At 41.6% G+C, this 21,175-nt stretch overlaps 2 protein-coding genes across 4 annotated transcripts in view; one reads left to right on the plus strand and one right to left on the minus strand.

The window, feature by feature from the left end:
- The window catches only part of setd3 (SET domain containing 3, actin histidine methyltransferase), a 130,161-nt gene extending 124,335 nt beyond the window's left edge, over positions 1-5,826 (minus strand). For both annotated transcript variants that reach the window (XM_067991972.1, XM_067991971.1), the window contains exon 1: positions 5,732-5,826. The gene's annotated coding sequence lies outside the window, so the exon portion shown is untranslated. The remainder of the gene's footprint in view (positions 1-5,731) is intronic.
- Positions 5,827-6,170: 344 nt separating this feature from the next.
- Positions 6,171-21,175, plus strand: part of ccnk (cyclin K) — a 33,461-nt gene continuing 18,456 nt past the window's right edge. For both annotated transcript variants that reach the window (XM_067991973.1, XM_067991975.1), the window contains exons 1-4: positions 6,171-6,482; positions 10,491-10,691; positions 14,039-14,120; positions 18,522-18,653. In XM_067991973.1, coding sequence (XP_067848074.1) covers positions 10,495-10,691; positions 14,039-14,120; positions 18,522-18,653 — 411 coding nt within the window. In that variant the 5' untranslated portion in view covers positions 6,171-6,482; positions 10,491-10,494. The remainder of the gene's footprint in view (positions 6,483-10,490; positions 10,692-14,038; positions 14,121-18,521; positions 18,654-21,175) is intronic.

Genomic DNA, 21,175 nt, shown 5'->3' on the forward strand with positions numbered 1-21,175 from the left:
GGGTCATAGTCTCAAGATAAGGGGTCGGCCATTTAAAGAGCAACAAAAAAGAATGTTCTTCTGGAGTAACAGAAATGAAAGATTGAATTTTATGCCGATACATCTCAGGAATACTTTGCTCCTTTAATCATACCGAGATGAGGAAAGATTTCTTCACTCTGAAGATTGTGAATCTTTGGAATTCTCTATCCCATAGGGCCGTGGATGTTTAGTCATTGAGCATATTCAAGACTGAGATCAATAGATTTTTGGACACTAAGGGAATCAAGGTATATGAGGATAGGGCGGGAAAGTGGAGTTGAGGTCGTGGATCAGCCATGATCTTATTGACTGGCAAAGCAGGCTTGAGGGGCCGTATGGCCTACTCCTGTTCCTATTTCTTATATCCTTACGTACCGTATCTCTTTAAAAAGTTTCATATTCCAACACCATGCTTCATTTTTTCCAGCTAGAGCCTTTTGGATCACAAACATCCTCAAGGCTATTGATTCTACAGAATAGCAGCGTCTTTACTTTATGATTAATCTACTGTACTATATTTTTAAAAAGGGAGTTTATATTAATTCTCTTTCACCTCTGGGTGCTATACTGTAATAGTTCCCCACTTTTCTCCTATCCGTACAACATTCATTCAGCCTCCATTGCTATGCTCTGCATAAATCTACCAAGACGGGCACCAGCTCTTGCTCACAGATTCTTGTTCAGTCAAATGATCCAGTCAACTTTAAGTCTGCTAAATACAACCTTCAGAGTCTTCTGGCATCTGATCCATTTTAAAATTACCAATACCCTCTGAAATTATGTACTTTTATCATATTCTTGAGAATCTTGGCAAAGCAGGCAAGATAAAATCTTTGGATTGAGGGGAACAGAGTACTGTTTTCCTGCCCGTATCCATATACTTGATCCAAGGTTTCCATTAACACAAGAATCCCTACACATACTGAGAATGTATTACCAAAGCACTCACTTGCACTCTCTCTCTCTCTCTCTCTCTCTCTGACACGCACACATACATATATAACCTTCAGTTAAGCAGCTGTAAAGCAGGGAATTATTATATGAATTGAGGCAAGAGCCTCTCGGAAACTAATTTTTATAATCTGCAACTTTTCAGCTGGAAATGTGAAAATGACAAAGTTAGCAAAATCTTATTCTGACAACAGAATCATAAAACTGGACTTTTCCAGCACGACCAATGATGGATGTGGATTTTTTTTTAGAACATGTAATACGCTGCATTTTTGGAACCTGGGCTAAAAGCACCTAATGCACAAAACACTTAAGTAAGCATCCTAACATAGCAGTTAAGAATACTTTAGTGAGCTCACAAAGCAACAGTGACTATACTTCAAAAAGTAATTAATTGGCTGTGAAGCACTTTGAGATGTCACAAGGATGTAAAAAGCACTATATAAATGCAAGCTCTCATTTTAAAATCAGAAACAAAAGATAAAATATACACCAGCACCACTTGGAATGGAACCTTTTTTTAAAAAAATAATATTGTCAAAAGGTGCATCCACAATGTTGGGAAGTAAAACTACTCCACACGTGTAATATCAGGGAGGAGGAAATGAGTGTAGGACAGTATATTTGGAGCTTGGGAGTGAAAGGGGAAAGCTCAGAGATGCAATGGCCCTAGTCGAATCAGTAAAATTGAGAGAGGCGAGATAGATTTCGATTGAGAGAGAGATTGAAGGCTAGAGGTAAGATGATGTATGGAAACCGCAGCATCGTGTGGTGGGCACTGCGCCCTCATGTCATAGAAATTGCAGTGTCTCTGACTCTAATTCATTCTTTCCCAAGGTCTTTCCTTCCTGCTACAAATCAACTGGCTTTTAAAATCCAAGCTTAGCATCGCCTAGTCACTGGGCATCCGTCCCCCTCTTTTCAACGTTGATGGTATCCTGCACTATGGGCCTTGGTCCTCACTGAGATTTTTCAATTGTGATTCTTGTAAAACACTACCACACTTACTTACTCAACATTGAAACCAAAACTCAACCCCATCGTAATGCCAAAATGAAACTGCCAAGGATGCCAGAAGAGCAGACTGAAATTACAAGTTCCTATGAGTTCTCCACAGAGCCCATCTCTGCACAACTTTCTTTGGGTCTCCAACATTGTTGGAGAGACTCCTGATAACAATCAATGTCAGAACAAATGACATGGCTAATATTTAGAATCAAAGGGTTTTACTATAATCCGTAACATGAATTAAAAAGCAGCATCTTTCATTGCATGAACATGTTCCAGAGGACAGTATACTAGTTACGGTTATTTTTTTACCCAGAAGCAGCTTTCGTCTTGTCACAAGCTAGGTTCCCTTGGTGCTTACAAACAACCCAGCACTTTAAAGTTAATATTTTTTATTCCCAAGCCAAATAAATCTGTATGGCATGTAGAAAATAGCAAATAGCCAAGAGCAATCACAACGCAATAATTGAATTGAAAGCTCGTATGACATCACAACCCATAAGGTCGAAACTAGAGCAATTTTATCATAGTCATCGGAACCATGAGATTGGATTGCTGCCTTACAATCAGTCCAGAACATGCATTCTCTTTTTTTAAATTTATATACTGTGAACACCTTTTTAGTTGCAAGTGCATTTTGTGGGCAATCAGTGTGGACAAGGGCTGCTCTGTCTTGTTGGTGCACAACATTTGGAATGAAGGATTAATGACTGATGTAATCACTAAAATAGTTATGAACTAGTTATAAAGAAATTCTACGGCCAGAGTATATTAGAATCCAGATAACTTGATAGTGACAATTCATTAAAACATACAGCAACTCACGATGGTAGAAACAAGATAACTCACTCCGCCAAACTAGGAGTCATGTACTTCCTGCCATTGCTGAACATATTTCGTGATACATCACTACTCATTATATATATTAAGTCTTGGATACAGCACATACCATCATACACTTCCTGTAATATTCTTCTGTGTCACTCGTAATCACAGGCAAATTTATTCTACACACCTAGTTAGGTCATGTGATTGACTCGCTGACTTCTACCTTCTCGAGAACTGCAGATCATAGATATTAAAACCAAATTAAAATAAACTGAGCAATTTCAAGCTATGTATAAATCTAGGAAAGTTTAAACTTTTCAAACAATGTTTCTTATATTTACATTTTCTACCTCTTGTACTTGGATTGTTTCTTTTTACAGATGCAAAACAATCTTTAAATTGTGCATTTCAGCACTCTCTTCCACCACCACCGCCCACCCCGCCGCCCTCCTTGACCCCTAACTAACCCAATCAATGATTTCAGGAATGCCTAAGCAAATACACCTTCTGGCCTTAATGACACAAACCTACTTTCTATTTTACACAGTAGAAAAAAGGATTTGTTCTGGATTGCTCTAGAAAAGGGCCAGCATAGATACACTGGACCAAGTATCATAGTAGGTACAGCACAGGATGAGGCCATTCAGCCCATCATGCCTGTGCTGGCTCTTTGAAAGATCTAACCAATTAGTCCCATTCCTCTGCTCTTTTCCCCATAGCACTGTAATTTTTTTCCCTTCAAGTATTTAGCCAATTCCCTTTTGAAAGTTACTATTGAATCTGGTTCCACCACACTGTCAAACAGTGCATTCATATACAACTCGCTGCGTAAAAAATGTTTCCTCATGTCACCTGTGGCTCTTTTGCCGATCCCTTAAATCTGTGTCCTCGTTACCGATCTTTCTGCCACTGGAAACAGTTTCTCCTTGTTTACTCTATCAAAACCGTTCATGATCTTGAACACCCCTATCAAATCACCTCTTAACCTTCTCTGTTCTAATGGAGAACAACCCCAGCTTCTCCAGTCTCTCCAAATAACTGAAGTCCCTCATCCCTGGTACCATTCTAGTAAATCTCTTCTGCACCCTCTTTAAGGCCTTGGCATCCTTCCTAAAGTGTGGTGCCCAGAATTGAACACAATACTCCAGGTGAAGCTTAACTAGTGTTTTATAAAGGTTTAGCATAACTTCCTTGCATTTGTACTCTATGTCTTTATTAATAATATGCTTTTTTAACAGCTTTCTCAACTTGTCCTGCCACCTTCGAAGATTTTTGCATATGCACCCCAGGTATCTCTGTTCCTGCACCCCCTTTAAAATTGTACCATTTAGTTTATATTGCCTCTCCTCATTCTTCCTACCAAAATGTATCACTTCACACTTCTCTGCATTAAATTTCATCTGCCATGTATCCATCCATTTCATCAGTCTATCTCTGTCCTCCTGAAGTCTGTTACTATCCTCCACATTGTTTACCACATTTAAGTTTCATGTCATCTGCAAACTTTGAAATGATACCCTCTATACCCAAGTCCAGGTCATTAATATATATCAAAAAGAAGCAGTGGGCCTAATACTGACCCCTGGGGAACACCACTGTTTACTGCCCTCCAGTCTGAAAAACAACCGTTCATCACTACTCTCTGCTTTCTAACCCTTAGCCAATGTTATATCCACGCTGCCACTGTCACTTTAATCCCAGCTTGTTATCTGTGACATAAGCCTACTTTCTATTTTACACGGTAGAAAAGGGGATTAGTTTTGGATTGTTCCGGAAAAGAGCTGGCACAGACACATAGGGCCAAATGGCCTCCTTCTGTGCTGTAGAGATGTATGATTCTTAAAAATCTCATTCTTTGACTTGCTATGTACAGCATCCAGGAGAAAGTATTATAAAAGAAAAGATTGCACTCATGCAAGTTACCCATATATATTTTGGTCACTTGGACATCTAGGCAACCTGTCTCTGCTTCAGCATATAAACTAACCTGACAGAAATGTAAAGCAGTGGACAGAAAAATGTTCAAATCCACAAATATTCATTTGTTCTAAGAAAACAGTGTACCTTAAGTACACCCATACTACACTTTTGTAGGCATAAAAATATTTCAGAGAAGTATGATGTTATATATAAAAAGCTGTTTAGACACTGTAAAAAGAATCAGCCTAAAACATTTTTGTAATGTTATCAGGACCATTAAAAAAATAAAAGAGATGCTGTAACTTTAAATAGAGTTACTATCCTAAAGCAAGGACTGTCTGTTGATGTCCTGGCTAACATTCCTCCCTCAATCAACACCACCAAAAACAGATTGATTAGATCACTGGCTGCTTGTAGGATCTTTCTGTGTGCAAATTGGCTGCCGCATTTGTCGACACCATAGAAGAGATTCACTGGATGTAAAGCATTTGGGATACCAAGAGGATGTGATAAAAAAAATTAAATAAATGCAACTTGCTTTCCCTCGTATCTCACAGTGCAGTTTTTGAGTGGCACTGCCTATTCATATTTAAAATTGAAGACTAAAAATATTGATAAAAGTCTATTTCTTGTACTTACTCTTATAATGTAAAAGCCTTAAATTATTAAGGTTTTCAATGAATGTTCATCAGCAAGAACAAATATCAGGTCTAATACTGATTCCACCTCACACTTTAAAATCTGTTTTGCCCAATGTTTGGCTCTTGACTTGGTTAAGAAGGTGTCAACCCTCGGTTTAAATTATCCACGAGTGGGCAATGGCCAAATAAAGGGTTAAGGCTGGCAGAGGAAGCTCTGCAGGCCCTGCCCCATCACTCACTCATGTTCTATCACGTTATGATTATATGTACAAGAGCAGAATGAGCTGGGGACTAACCACACTTCACACAGACAGGAATTAATCATTTAAAAAAAAGCTTAAGGAAGAGAAGAATTAAGTAACCTGAACACCGCAGCTCCTGATGAAGGTAAAATGAATCGGCAATGAGAGGAAAAAAAACACACTCCACCAGCCAAGCTTAGTGCTGCCTCTCTCAGTCTAACTTGATAGCTACCTAAGGCCCGCCTCTCCGTCGCTTTGATTGACGCGGACGCCGCAGCGCCTTCTCGTACCTCACGCCCATTGGTCGCACGTAACATCAATCACGAACTTGGCCGCACAGGGCCAAAACGTCCGTCCAATTTTAACGGTCAACCAAACGTTATGACGCCCTCCCCGCCCCCTTCCTTCTGACCCCGCCCCGTCTCCTCCTCGCGAATCCCGCCGATTGGGGCGATGACGCCAGCAACGGTCCAAATACGGCGCGCGATAGGTGGGAACGGTTTGTCAATTGTATGACGTCGTAAACAGACGGGTTCGCGAGCCGTCCTGGCCGCGCCTGCGCTGTTGTCTGCGTGGGGGTGGTTTATTCAAAATGGCGGCGCCCTGTTTGACTCGTTTGGGAAGTTAGTGAGTCGGAGTGAAAGTGCCGGGATTTCGACAGTTTCATTTGTTAATCCATCAGATTGCCTGGGTTTATTTTTTTTTCGCCTCGCCGCTTCTTTCCTCGGATCCCGCAGCGGCTGTGGAGACTGATCCGATTTACTAGGGGAGGGGAAGCGGGTTGAGCTGCACGGTCGGGGAGAGAGAGAGAGGCTGAGCGTCTGTGAGCCGAACCTGGTGCAGTGGAGGCCGGGCCTCAGCACCGTCTCAGGTAAGAGACCGAGTCGGTCACATGTAGTCAGCGGGTGACTGCAGCCATCGCGGGAGCGTGTTTACCTCCGAGCCGCCATTCACAGTAACCCCGCGGGAGCCGAGCCGGTGGCTCCTTTGGGCCGTCCGCTGAGAAGAGAGTGAAGACTCCCAGTATTAATAGTAGCGGGATTTATATCGCAGCTTCACATCTACTTGTTGAAGTGGACTGAGTTGGTTTAGGGGGAATGTAGTGTTTCTCCTCCTCCCCCCCCCCCCCCCCAAAAAAAGGAAATATCATTAGTAAAGTTCTTTTTGTGGCCCATGGATAATCTGTCGTTAAACAGTGTACAGGGCCAAGGGGGCTCCATGGAGGACAATACCTTTGTTGTTCTGCTGGAATTTTACGGGAGCTGGGGCAACTGAGGACTCTTGGGGGAAATTTTGCCCTGCAGAAGGTATATTTTTGGTATTGTATTATTGAGGCATTCTGATCACTGGTAAGGTTTGTATTTCATCAGTTGTGCTGACGAACAATTTGATTGTATCTAGTTCTGTTCTCAGAAGGTAAATTTGGGGAAAATTCTCTAGATCTTTTGGCTTGGAGGCACTGTATTTTAAAATTTGCCTCATTGGTAGAATACAAAGTATTTTACAGTTAAATAATTATTTTTGAAGTGTAGTTATTGTTGTACACAGCAAGGACCCACACAACTTTCCGCTAGCACCATGGGATCTTTTACTTGTACTTGAATAGGCAAATTGGGCCTCAGTTTATTGTCTCATCAGAGTGATGGCAACTGTGACAATGCAGCACTTCCTCGGTACTGCACTAAAGTGTCAGTTGAGATTATATATTTCAAGTCCCTGGAGTTGTGTTTGAACCTGTGACCTGACTCAGGTGAGAGTGCCAGGCTGACCCATGAAGGAAGGACCTTTGCTAATTAATGCCCGCCCCATTTTCCAAGAAGTGTATGGAATAAAAGTTCATGTTTGTATTTATATTGTTTTGCTTTACTTTAGCCATTGTGGAGGAAGCCAATCATGTATGTGCACAGTGTGTTGATGCCTATGATGTTTTAAAAATATTTGACAAGTCATTAATTACTTTGATTCTGGCTGCTTACTGTATATGGTAATAGGATGGCGGAGTGCAGTAATGGCAAGGCTTATTGGTCACTTTAGCCATCTTTCTTTCCATCTGTTGAAAACATCATAAACAGGGCAGTTCTAGAGGGAGGGAAGAACTTCAAATCTGTGATTCTGCAGAATATGTACATTTTGTGAGGTAGTGCACCAGAAAGAGTTGATGAATGTTGAAGCACATATGCTAGATCTATAATGGAAAGAGAGATAACAACAATTGCATCTATATAGCGCTTTTCTCTATGGTGGAGTGATGAAAATCGGGGATGCGCAAGAGGCCAGAATTGGAGGAGCGCAGAGATCTCTGCAGGTTGCAGGGCTGGAGGGGGTTAGAGATAGGGAGGGGTGCGGCTGTGAAGGGATTTGAGCACAAGGTTGAGAATTATAATATCAAGCCGGTGCCAGGCCAGGATAGTTAGAGATAGGTAGGGCGAGGCCATGGAGAATGAAAATTTTAAATTTGAAGCATTCGGTAACAGGAGCTACCGTAGGTTAACGAGAGTGAGGTAGTGAGCAAGCAAGACATGGTGGGGATAGGATGTGGGCAGCAGTTTTAGATGAACTGAAGTTTATGGCAGATGGAAGATGGGAGGCTGGCCAGGTAAGCATTGGATAGTTGAGTCTGGAGGTGACAAAGGCATGGATTCGGGTTTCAGCAGCAGGTGGACTTAGGTGGGCGATGTTATGAAGGTGGAAGTGTGCAGTCTTTGTGATGGAGATGCTATGGGGTCTGAAGCTTAACTCAGTGTCCTATTTGGCCCCGAGGTCACAAACAGTCTTGTTCACCTGAGACAGTGGCTGGGGAGGTAGATGTGGTCCGATGGCAAGAAAGAAATTGAAAATGCCAAAAGAAAACCCCAAAGGGCAGAAATCTAGCAATCCTTGTACAGCACAAGTTATGGGAAGGAATGCCATACACAGTTGAGAGTCTGAAAGCAAGAAGATACTCACAAAATGTTTAATATTCCTTGACCTCAAATGCTGACATGCTTACTGTATATGGTGATACGAGATGCTGTTAATATGTTCATGATCAAGCTACTGGTTCAAGTGGGATGAAAATCTAAATCTGAATCTGAAGAAATACTGCACTTGGTTTGAATCGATACAAATATTGAAGTTGACATATTATCACATTTGGCAATGCTACTTGATTCAATGTGTTACACTGACCAATATATCTTTGATCCATTGTTATATAGCAAAATTAGTAGGCCTCCAGAAATGTGGAAAAGCCACTAAATATAGGTCTGGTAACCAAATGCTTTCCAATGTGAGCTATTTGAAACTAAGCGTGCATCTATCTTGAAATCACTTTTCTATATTCAGAGAGTTTATAGGAAGCTCTTTCTACTGAGGGCCTATTTAGACTTGGTGTCTGTATGTGTGTGTTTGTTTGTTAACAGAAATGCTATTTCAGACCTTGAAGGCATCTACACGTTTTGTTTTACATAACTCGAGCTTTTAATCTAATATTCACAGTCTAGGGAGTACTTTCTGTTTAAAATATTCTGCTGTTTTAAAGAAGACAATCTTGTACTGTGTGACCCTGAGCTCTGCTTTGTCTCCCACAATCAACCTGTTACCAGTATTGTACTCTTCTGATACAAAGGATCAACCATGTCCACTCCATCTCTTCCTTCCCCACTCCCGTCACCCTCCCCCCATTACCAGTATCTGTATCCATGTCTTTTTCATCTCTATAATACATTTTTCCAACACTTTCCTTGCCAGCCTCTCCCCTTCCACATACTACAGCTTGTGCCAAATGATGCATACTACACATGAACACCATTATCACTGTCCTCATCAAGCCTGTTGGTACCCCATGCCTGTATCGGGTCGAAGCGCTGACTGCCCATTTCGAGGCCCGTTCAAAAATAATTGAGTCAGTTGCGCAGTAGGATTTTTGTCTGTTTGCTACTCCGTTTTTCAGCATGAGCGGGGCAGTAGGTAGATGAAAATCACTCCATGGTTTTGAAAGACTGGCAATTTTCATTTAAATACACACAATCAATTGGTCATTTCAGAAATGCCACCAACAACAAAGTGAAGGGAATAATTCTTCTGGGTCTGAAATAAAGTGGGCTTACAACATTCAGTGAAAGTTGAAGTTTTCTTTTGGCTCGTGTGAGGTCACTGTATTTGCTGAAGTTAACAAATGGACAAATAGTTTAGCGTGGAGACTATCTTTCTGTGATCCTTCACATGAATCATAGTTTATCTCTGTCTTTCTGTGAGCTGTAATGGTTGCCAAATTAATGAATAAAATGAGGCTTGTAGGTGAGCTCTGAACCTCCTAACCTGGAGTACTGACTTGGTATCTGATGGTATTGCAGCACAAATGATCATGCCTTTAATTGGGGATTTTGTTATTAAGCAAAGTTAAAGGTGACTAGCTCTCTGATTTTCATAGCATCATTTATTCCGAATGCAAAAATATTTGCTGCCAACTTCAATTTCAGTACCATGGAGTTAGCTTACTTACAGCTGACCTTTGCTCTTACCTTGGGTTCCTTACAATCACAGCACCAGACCCCAGGAGTGATGAGGTCAGTGGTATTAATGTGTAGAGTTTAAAAGCCAATATTAAGGACTGGAAACATCCTAATTGACAAAGTACAGAGTTAACTCCTGTTTGCTTTAAATCACGCATCATCCAAATCTAATTTTTCTTGCAGGAGCATAGAATTCTTTTGAAATAAAAATGCTGATCCTCCAGCTTACCTCAGTGCAGTGCTTTTCTAGAAGGTCAATAGTTTTGGACAATTTGATAGTTTCATAATACAAAAAAAAATCCCTGCAATAAAGGTACTAGTTGTGAAACCAATTATAGATTTAGCAAACTGATCTTTTAAGTAAGTAGCTTGCTTTTTGATTCCAGGTAAATGAAGGAAAATAAGGAGAACTCTACTCCGACTGCAGCACTGGCACATGTGGACCTCAGGAAGCCATGCTGGTATTGGGATAAGAAGGATCTTGCACACACCCCGTCACAGTTAGAGGGACTTGATCCAGCAACAGAGGCACGCTACCGTCGGGAGGGTGCCAGGTTTATATTTGATGTGGGAACACGTTTGGGGCTGTATCCTTTTAAATGTCTTTTTTTACATTTTTGTTCATCAAGGTAAGGATGTCAGGGCTGAGAAATGGAATGCTTTCCACTCCCCTCCCTATTAACACCCATTGTCAGTAACATGCATGCATGGTAAAGTGTTGGCCAGCCAGCTATGGATTACTTTGTTGTACCCATTAGACCGTAAATTTAGTAAATTCACACAGGATTATTGCAGCTGGCAGAGAGATGCTTTTTGCCCCATAATTTTGTCTGGACTCGAACCCAGACCACATAGCTCATTGTACATACACTGACTCACTGTGCTATCCAGTCCCTGATACGTGTTTTGCTTTAAAGTTAATCATTTTCCAATATTTGCAATACAACTGATCTGTTCTAAAGATAGTCCAGAATATGTATCTTCTTGTCAGAATATGTATCTTGCAGTAAAATTTGATATTACTTATCTACTTGATAACTAGAAGAAAACTAATGATGCAGGTTCCACATCATGATTAATATCCATCACTGTTATTCCTGGCAGAGCTGGTCTGACTGTAGCATTCATTGCTCCTGACTTCCCCTGTTGAGGGTTGATATTCCCAATAAGGGGTTAGAAAAATAGATTGCGTATAATGAGTCCATCAGAGATCCTTTCTTAAAAATTGAACCATCATTTCTCATTTATCCAATTGCCGATACAAATAGGAAATCGGAGTTATCCTGCACGTGGTAAAGTTGCCAGGAGCACCGTGTCTATTAAAGAGCTTTGTTGTGATTGAAGCAGGTGCTTCTCACCCTTCCTACCCACAAAGTCTTATTGTGAGCTACATCCCTGGTTCTTTTTCTGCTGTCTTTTGCAGCAGCCAAATATTGTTGTCTTTGTACATAAAAAAAATGCTTCTAATCTACAGTTTTGTTTTATTTAGACAGATGTTTTACCAACTTCTGAAAAACTCTTTCTCCAATGCCCGCCCCCCCCGCCCCCAGTTTTCAATAAAGTTTATTTCAGTCATCGGCAACTTTGCCTTGCCGTGCGCTAGTTTTCGATGTATTTACGCATTGTCTCTCTTTTGACGTTACCATGCTTCCCTTCAGCATCAGTTGATTCCAATTCCTGGCTTCAAGATCCGTTTTGAATGCAGTGGGTCTGTAGAAAAATTCTAAAAAAAAATCTCTCTTCAGTTGAACAATGTGCAGTGCACAAGGCCGCAGAGAAGTCACTGGGTCACAAAGGAGTAGCTCGATCTCTAGCCACAAAGCTGCTCGGTATCGGCTCTGCAGGCAGTCCAGTGCCAGTGGATGCCAAAGATGACTAAAGTATGCATTGGATCATAGAATGTTTACAGCATGGAAGGAAGTCATTCGGCCCGTCAAGTCCACGCCAGCTCTGTGCAAGAACAATCTAGCTAGTTCCACTACCCCGCCCTATCCCCGTAGCCCTGCAAATTTTTTCCTTTCAATTACTTATCCAGTTCCCTTTTGAAGGCCGTGATTGAATCTTCCTCAACCACACTGCATTCCAGTGCAGTGCATTCCAGATTCTGACCACTCGCTGTGTGAAAAAGGTTTTTCCTCGTGTCGCCTTTGGTTCTTTTGCCAATCACCTTAAATCCATATCCTTTGGTTCTTGACCCTTCCGCCAATGGGAACAGTTTCTCTGTACCTACTCTGTCTAGATCCTTCATGATTTTGAACACCTCTATCAAATCTCCTCTCAACCTTCTCTGTTCCAAGGAGAACAACCCCAGCTTCTCCAGTCTATCCATGTAACTAAAGTCCCTCATCCTTGGAATCGTTCTATAAATCTCTTCTGCACTCTTTCTAAGGCCTTCACATCCTTCCTAAAATGCGGTGCCCAGAACTGGACACAATACTCCGGTTGTGGTCGAACCAATGTTTTATAAAGGTTCATCATGACTTCCTTGCTTTTGTACTCTATGCCTCTATTTATAAAGCCCAGGATCCCGTAGGCTTTTTTAACCGCTTTCTCAACCTGCATTGCCACCTTCAATGATTTGTGCACATATACCCCCAGGTCTCTCTGTTCCTGTACCCCTTTTAGAATTGTGCCCTTTAGTTTATATTGCCTTGGTCTTAAATTGGCACCAATGTTTCCAGTGGCACCTGGTTGTTCTTCGAGCCGGCGCGGACACGATGGGCCGAATGGCCCCTTTCTGTGCTGTATCTTTTCTATGGGACAGCCCCCCCATCCCTTCTGGAGTTCATATATTCAGAGATCTCATTATAGTTTCTGTTTGACTGGTTCTGGGCTAGTATGTCCTCTTGGGTTTTATATACCAGAGAGCTCAGAACCTGGCTGAAATTCCATTTTGGACTAGATTTATACAAAATTCCTCTTCTCACCCCGCTACCCCCCCCCCCCCCCCCCTCCACCCCCAAGAAGGTCTTCAGATAAGCTTAATCCTGAAAAAAGCTCCGGCCTGCAGTAGAGGAGTCTTAAATACCTTTATTTGGAGGGCCTTCTGCTTCCTGTTAAGAACATTAGAGTAAGGTAATGAATGATCAAGTTATTCAGATAATTTGCTTTGTGCAAATAAACATTCCAGCTAATTCAGACAATATAGTCCGTCCAACCTCACGTCTGCCATGAATGTCCTTGACACGAGGGCAAGGACTGCTACCTAAGGTATACTGCTTCATGTAAGTATGACTGACATCTACACAGTTAAAATCAAAAGTGAGGATCCTTTTAGGAGGGAGTTGAGAATTATCAACAGTCTAATGTGGGAATAAAATCTAGCATTAAGCAATGATTAATGAACTATGTAGTAAAATGTGTATTGTGTTGCATGGTAGTTCGTGAACCATCAAGGAAGTTGGAGACTGTTCTGCTCGCGCTGTGATCAGCTGCTAGACTAGTCTGGAGGTTGGGGTGGGGATTTACTCTATTATTTGTCGACAGTTGCCTGACTTTTGCTCCCATAAGCAGCAATGTCTTGGTATGACAGCTCGGAACAATTTGCCACTTGTGCTGCCAACTTAGCTGAAAATTGCTAGCTCAGCACAGTCCAGGGATCAAACTTGGGGCCTTCCTAGTCTGTGTGGCTGAATTTCACACTGAGAGATGCATTAACCAACTGGGCTATTGGGGCACTTCCAAAATATTTTGGAAATGTGTGGTGGGTGGGGGGGGGAACTATGGAACTACCTCCCATGTTGATAATGAAATCAACATCTACCACATCTTGTATTAATACCTGTGATGAAAGCAGTGTCCAACGTCTAGGTGTTTCATGCTTCTTCATTGAAGCTCTATCCCACTCCTGTATTTTAGCTTTGTTTACAGCTGCTGAGGGATGTTATTGCTAACTAAACCTTTAACTGCTTAAAATCTTTAACCAAAACTACAGACATTATGACACACTGGCCACAGGAATCATCTATTTTCATCGTTTTTATATGTTTCATTCCTTCAAACAATTTCCAAGATATGTAAGTACTGGACAGCCATTATAAATGAAACCTAACGCTAACAGCTTTCTAATGCTGTGATAAAGCATGCGTGCATTGCTCTGATATCTCTTCCTCAACCTGATCTGTCTTTTCTTTTCCACAGACTAGCAAATTGACAGAATTACTTTTGCAGCGCATTTGCCCTCCGAGTGTTTTTATTTGGGTAAAAGGGAACTGGGTCACGCGGTGTTCTTTAAAACTCTGTGTGCACCGTGTCATCTGGTATTCTCATTTGGTTTCTTCAGCTTGACTTGTTACACTAAAGGAAATTATGAGCTCAAGCAGAAATTGAATCCAGGGCAATGAAGATTGTAAATGATCTGGGTATGATACGCCAAGGTGTATAATAACCAATCCTAGCATTACAATTGCTTCACTGATTGTGATACAGACCTGGCCCACACTTGACTAATCCACACTAAATGGTGGAATCTAATGGCCTAACAAGAAACTCAGTTGTACCAGGGATTGCCACCATCTCGGCGCAACTAGAGAAGAGCAATAAATGCAGCCTTGCCAGTGTCCGCCGCATACTCTGAAGCTGCTGACTGATGTTCCAGTCAGTGGAGTGCCTCCTTGAGACCTCAAGTGCTGGTTTTCTCTTGAATGGAGAAAATGGAATAATATCAAGTTTAAGATTTTTAAACTATTCAAAACACCTTTGTGGATGAGAAAAGCACCCTTAAATATAGCCTATTAATCTTCATAGAAATTGGGAAAATGGCCATTTCTATAGAAATGTTACAGAGACGGTTTTTTCCCTACATTTGGATTAACTTTTTTTAGGATATAATCTGGGGGGTATTGCGAGTAATTAGGCCTGGTGTGAGAAATTGGCTCAGTTTTGAATTTTTTTTTCATATAAAAGACCAGAAAGTTTCTGTATCGTGCAGTTCTTTGTTTATATCCTTGTTCCTTAAGTAACCTCCAAAGTTTGGATAGTTAGCACAGAGCAGCTGTATGTTTTTTATTCATAGAGCTGGTTTAAAGTACTTTGTGTACAGAGCTGTTTCTGTAGTGATGCATTGTGGAACAGCAGTGGCTGACTTCGACTGCAGCACCATTGCACAAGTGAAATAGGCAGGAATTGTGTGTGGGTGACACTGTTGAGATATACAAGATTCTGATTTAAGAACCTCAATCATTGATTAACATGTTTAATTGTTAACTCTTTAAGGAGTGGAATAGTGAAATTTCTGAGCAAAATGAATTTAATTTTCCTCCATGCAGCTCCTTATTAGTCTTTTAATTACTTTTATGGTCACCAAATTGGATTTTAGCAGAAGACTTGAGCACAAATTTGACTTTGAACAAACTTAGAAGTGGCTTTCTGCTGTTAGCTACTGAACTACCAATCTATTGTATGTTGTTGCGCACTGACTGGCTTCTTGAATGAATTGGTGCTTTTCTTCAATATTTTTGACAAAGTAACAACTTCAACTCGAATTTCTAATGTTCATTATTTGTGCAAAAATTTTTAAAGAGAAAGTTTAACATTTTCCCACCATCATTCCTCTTACTAGAATACTTTTACATCGGAGTATACAGGTCCAGAAGAGACTATTGCGGCCCGTCTGTCTGTACCAAACTTTAAAAATAAGATGCACTACCCAATCTCACATAACCCTCAAAAGCTTTTTGTCAACTTGAATTTACCAACATAACTGCTTTCACTACCTCTCTGGGTAGTTTCTTCTGTATATTCACCAGTCTCTGTATAATGGTGAGTATACAGAAGAAACTACCCAGGGATTTAAATCTAAATTGTTCACCTTTCCCCTTCTGAGTTTGAGTCCATGTGCCCTTATAGTGTTTGCGATTATGTCAAACATACGATTGAATTTATATATTCCTCTTCTGATTCTTGAATACTATGATAAACTTTCACCTGAGCAGCCTTTCCTCAAATGTGACCATTCCTAGTTTCTATAGCCTGCAGCTGTTACCTAATCAAAGTTATCAATTTAGTTGTCCCATGTAGTACCTTTTGTATAAAATGAGTCAGTGTGGATTTACATAAGGGATGTCATGCCAGAGCAATTTAATGGATTTTTTTGATAAATTAACAAAAGGGTAAAAACATGAATGTGACAGTGTGTTTGAGATAGATTTATAAAGTTAGCTGGGTGATGGGAAATATTCCCATTTGGGGGGACATGATGAGCAGAGTCCTGTAAGGCTTGGGGAAAAGTACTCCAACATTTAAATAATCTTAAATAATCTAAAAGATTTATTAGCTTCATCTCAAAGTTTGCAGATGACTGTATAATAGCAGGCATGGTTAATATTTGGAAGATGAGGGGGAGGAGTTACAAGAATTCCTAGACTGTTTGCAGATGCTACTTAAGTGTAAAGACATGAACTTGGGGACAAGGAACAAACAAATTACAGGATTAATGAACAAATACTGACCAAGATATAACAGGAAAGAGATCTGGGAATTATAGTAGAAAAATTCCTCAAGACGACAAGCTTAATGTCTGTCTGTTGTCAAAAAAATTGTATGTTGGGTTGCATAAAAAGAGGACTGGAATGTACATCAAATGAAGTAATCCTGCCTTTACATAGTGTTGGTTGGACCCGATCTGAATTATTGTGGGTCACAGAAAGGATGTCGCCGAGCTCAGAAAAGATCTACCAAGAATGGGAGCTGGAGAATAAAACTTGAGGATAGAAGAACAGGGATTCTTCCTTCCAACAAGAAGACTGAGGCTGAGTTGGGGGGGTGGGTGGGGGTGTGTGGAAGGAGGTTATCTTTGAGATATTCAAATTAATAAGGATGAGTTGGGACTATTTGTATTGGCACATGACAGCAGAATAAGGGGGCATGTTAAGCTGAGAGGGAGTAGACTTGAGTAGGATATAAAGAAGCATTACTTTCCTGAGAAGGTAGTTAGTTATTCAAACAGAACAGCTTATTAAGGGAGGTTGTATAAACGAGTAGCTTAGATCTACAAGTCAAAATCAGGCAAATATCTTGAAGAGAAATCCATTCTGTGATAGAACTGCTAGGACAGCAAGTGGCAGACTAAGTGGACCTGTGGTCTCTTCGCGCCTTGAGATGTTCTATGTTTAAATGCCAGGATGTCCCCACTCCAGTATGGTGACGAGAATTGTACACGCTGCTTGAGAACAGTACATGTTTATTATCACTTCTGGGACTTGTGCTTGATCTCTTTGATCTTGTTTCCTTCGTTACTGCAATTGCACATAATGCTATCCACTAGTACTGCATGATCCCTCTCCTGCATTGCACCCTGTAGACTGGACCAGATTATATTGTACTAACCTACAGTAATAGGTTTGCAGCTAGATTTTTTTGTCATGTACTGTCCCCATGCAAGACTCTTGCTGCAGGTGATAAAAGGTCTTATAACAGATTGGAAGTTTGCCCTGTGTTTAATGGTTTGTGTCTATTTGTGGACATTAATATGCAACATTCAAAAAAATCAAGCTATTGATGAGTTGAAAGTCCATCTATAAATCTTTTGCAAGCTGCTAAATTGATCTCCAGGAATGATTAATGCTGAGTTTATGGTAAATATTTGCTTAAAAGTTGGTGCTGTACCTTAAAATCGATCTTAGTCTGAACTTCTGATATCTGTACTCCAGAATACATTGCCCCTTTTGTGAAAATAGTTACACAAATGTATCTCCAGCAGTTTGATTAAGTGGTTGATGAATTTATTTTTGTCTTCCACCCCCGCCTAAGACTGCAACTTAATGAAAAACCTGAAGCAAACTTAACAATATACTTGCATTGTAATATAGCACAGAACTGATGATGGTTGAAATATTGTCCATATTAGTGTTGTAGAACTAAGCCATGTATGGTAGTTTTCTTGTCTGGCAGTGCAACATTTTGCCATTTCATCGAATGGTAGAGGCAGGCTTCCACGTTGACAGTGCCATCTGACAGGCCAAGCATTTCCCCACAAGAAGGAAAACTCAGCTAATATCAGTTATGTATAGCTCCCTAGAGGCTGGTTACAAAGCAACATTGCCACAGGTTGGCTACCTGCCCAGTCAGCTGGGGTAAAGCATGGTACAGCCAGATGTAAAGGGGTAAATGAGAAAATACATTTAATTCAATTTTTAAAAAAATGTATGTCTGGGGTTTGCAATGAGGGCTATTAAACTGTATTGACACTTTAAAAAGTGCTTTACTACAGGATTTCATGGCTTTCTGGTTGGATGCTCATGGCCAGTCCCTGCTGATACAATATTGTCTTGTTGAAATATTCTTTACAAATCATCTGAACAGTGGGCATCACTGAGCGTTCCATTATCTTGAATAGGTTTTGTTCACCACAGCAGATATGCCCTGCTCATATTTTCCTAACTCAACTTTTTCTTATTTTATATTCATTTAATTTCTAGGTTACAGGAGCCTGCTGCCTCTTTCTGGCTGGGAAAGTGGAAGAAACTCCCAAAAAGTGTAAAGATATCATTAAAACTGCTCGAAGTTTGCTGAATGATGTACAGTTTTCACAATTTGGGGATGATCCCAAGGTTAGTATTGATTTTAGTTTTGTCTTCTTGAGTATATGCATTATAATGTGGTAAATATTTTTGTATCTGCAGTTCCCTATGATGAACACATTTTATTTTTAACTAGTACTAATCACAGGGTTTCTCATTGAGTACTGTAAAATTTGACACAAGTTGGTATTCCATCATTCTTTCTGCTATAGCATAGTACTATGCAAACTTTTTTTCCCCAATAAAAGAATATTTTATGGGATAAGGAGGTGCCGGGGCAAGCAAAAATTATTTTATTCCAATAAGTGTGATTGGCCAATATTGAACGTCTCTTGACTGAACCTTGCAATCTTGTTTTTATATATATGGGCTGGAATTGTTTCAGAATGAAATCCGTTTATATTGTGATTTCCATTTATAAGGATCTTCTACTTCAGTGATATAAGGGTATGGTAGCATAGTGGTTATGTTACTGGACTAGTAATCCAAAGGCCTGGACTAAAATCCGGAGTCATGAGTTCAAATCCGGCCACGGCAGCTGGGGAATGTAAATTCAATTAATTAAATAAAAAATCTGGAATTAAAATACTAGTATCAGTAATGGTGGCCTTGAAACTACCGGATTATCGTAAAAACCCAGCTGGTTCACTAATGTCCTTTAGGGAAGGAAACCTGCCATCCTTACCCGGTCTGGCCTATATGTGACTCCAGACCCACCGCAATGTGGTTGATTCTTAATTGCCCTCTGAAATAGCCTAGCAAGCCACTCAGTTGTAAAATCTCGCTACGAAAAGTCATAATAAGAATAAAACCGGACGGACCACCCGGCATCGGACCACTAGGCACTGGACACGACAATGGCAAACCAAGCCCAGTCGACCCTGCAAGGTCCTCCTTACTAACATCTGGGGACTTGTGCCAAAATTGGGGGAGCTGTCCCACAGACTAGTCAAGCAACAGCCTGACATAGCCGTACTCACCGAATCATACCTTTCAGCCAACGTCCCAGACTCTTCCATCACCATCCCTGGGTATGTCCTGTCCCACCGGCAGGACAGACCCACCAGAGGTGGCAGTATAGTGATATACAGTCAGGAGGGAGTGGCCCTGGGAGTCCTCAACATTGACTCTGGACCCCATGAAATCTCATGGCATCAGGTCAAACATGGGCAAGGAAACCTCCTGCTGATTACCACGTACCGCCATCCCTCAGCTGATGAATCAGTCCTCCTCCATGTTGAACACCACTTGGAGGAAGCACTGAGGGTAGCAAGGTCACAAAGCGTACTCTGGGTGGGGGACTTCAATGTCCATCACCAAGAGTGGCTCGGTAGCACCACTACTGACCGAGCTGGCCGACTCCTGAAGGACATGGCTGCCGGACTGGGCCTGCAGCAGGTGGTAAGCGAACCAACACGAGGGAAAAACTTACTTGACCTCGTCCTCACCAATCTACCTGTCGCAAATGCATCTGTCCATGACGGTATTGGTAGGAGTGACCACCGCATAGTCCTCGTGGAGATGAAGTCCCGTCTTCGCACTGAGGACACCATCCAACATGTTGTGTGGCACTACCACTGTGTAGCACAATCTGTAACCTCATGGCCCGGCATATTCCTCACTCTACCATTACCAACAAGCGAGGGGATCAACCATGGTTCAATGAGGAGTGTAGAAGAGCATGCCAGGAGCAGCACCAGGCGTACCTAAAAATGAGGTGCCAACCTGGTGAAGCTACAACTCAGGACTACATGCGTGCTAAACAGCGGAAGCAACATGCTATAGACAGAGCTAAGCGATTCCACAACCAACAGATCAGATCAAAGCTGTGCAGTCCTGCCACATCCAGTCGTGAATGATGGTGGACAATTAAACAACTAACGGGAGGAGGAGGCTCTGCAAACATCCCCATCCTCAATGATGGCGGAGTCCAGCACGTGAGTGCAAAAGACAACGCTGAAGCATTTGCGACCATCTTCAGCCAGAAGTGCCAAGTGGATGATCCATCTCAGCCTCCTCCCAATATCCCCACCATCACAGAAGCCAGTCTTCAGCCAATTCGATTCACTCCACGTGATAACAAGAAACGGCTGAGTGCACTGGATACAGCAAAGGCTATGGGCCCTGACAACATCCCAGCTGTAGTGCTGAAGACTTGTGCTCCAGAACTAGCTGCGCCTCGAGCCAAGCTGTTCCAGTACAGCTACAACACTGGCATCCACCCGACAATGTGGAAAATTGCCCAGGTATGTCCTGTCCACAAAAAGCAGGACAAATCCAATCCGGCCAACTACCACCCCATCAGTCTACTCTCAATCATCAGCAAAGTGATGGAAGGTGTCGTCGACAGCGCTATCAAGCGGCACTTACTCACCAATAACCTGCTCACCGATGCTCAGTTTGGGTTCCGCCAGGACCACTCGGCTCCAGACCTCATTGCAGCCTTGGTCCAAACATGGACAAAAGAGTTGAATTTCAGAGGTGAGGCGAGAGTGACAGCCCTTGACATCAAGGCAGCATTTGACCGATTGTGGCACCAAGGAGCCCGAGTA

This window comes from Heptranchias perlo, chromosome 10 (genome assembly GCF_035084215.1).
Source record: "Heptranchias perlo isolate sHepPer1 chromosome 10, sHepPer1.hap1, whole genome shotgun sequence".
Classification (NCBI taxonomy): domain Eukaryota; kingdom Metazoa; phylum Chordata; class Chondrichthyes; order Hexanchiformes; family Hexanchidae; genus Heptranchias; species Heptranchias perlo.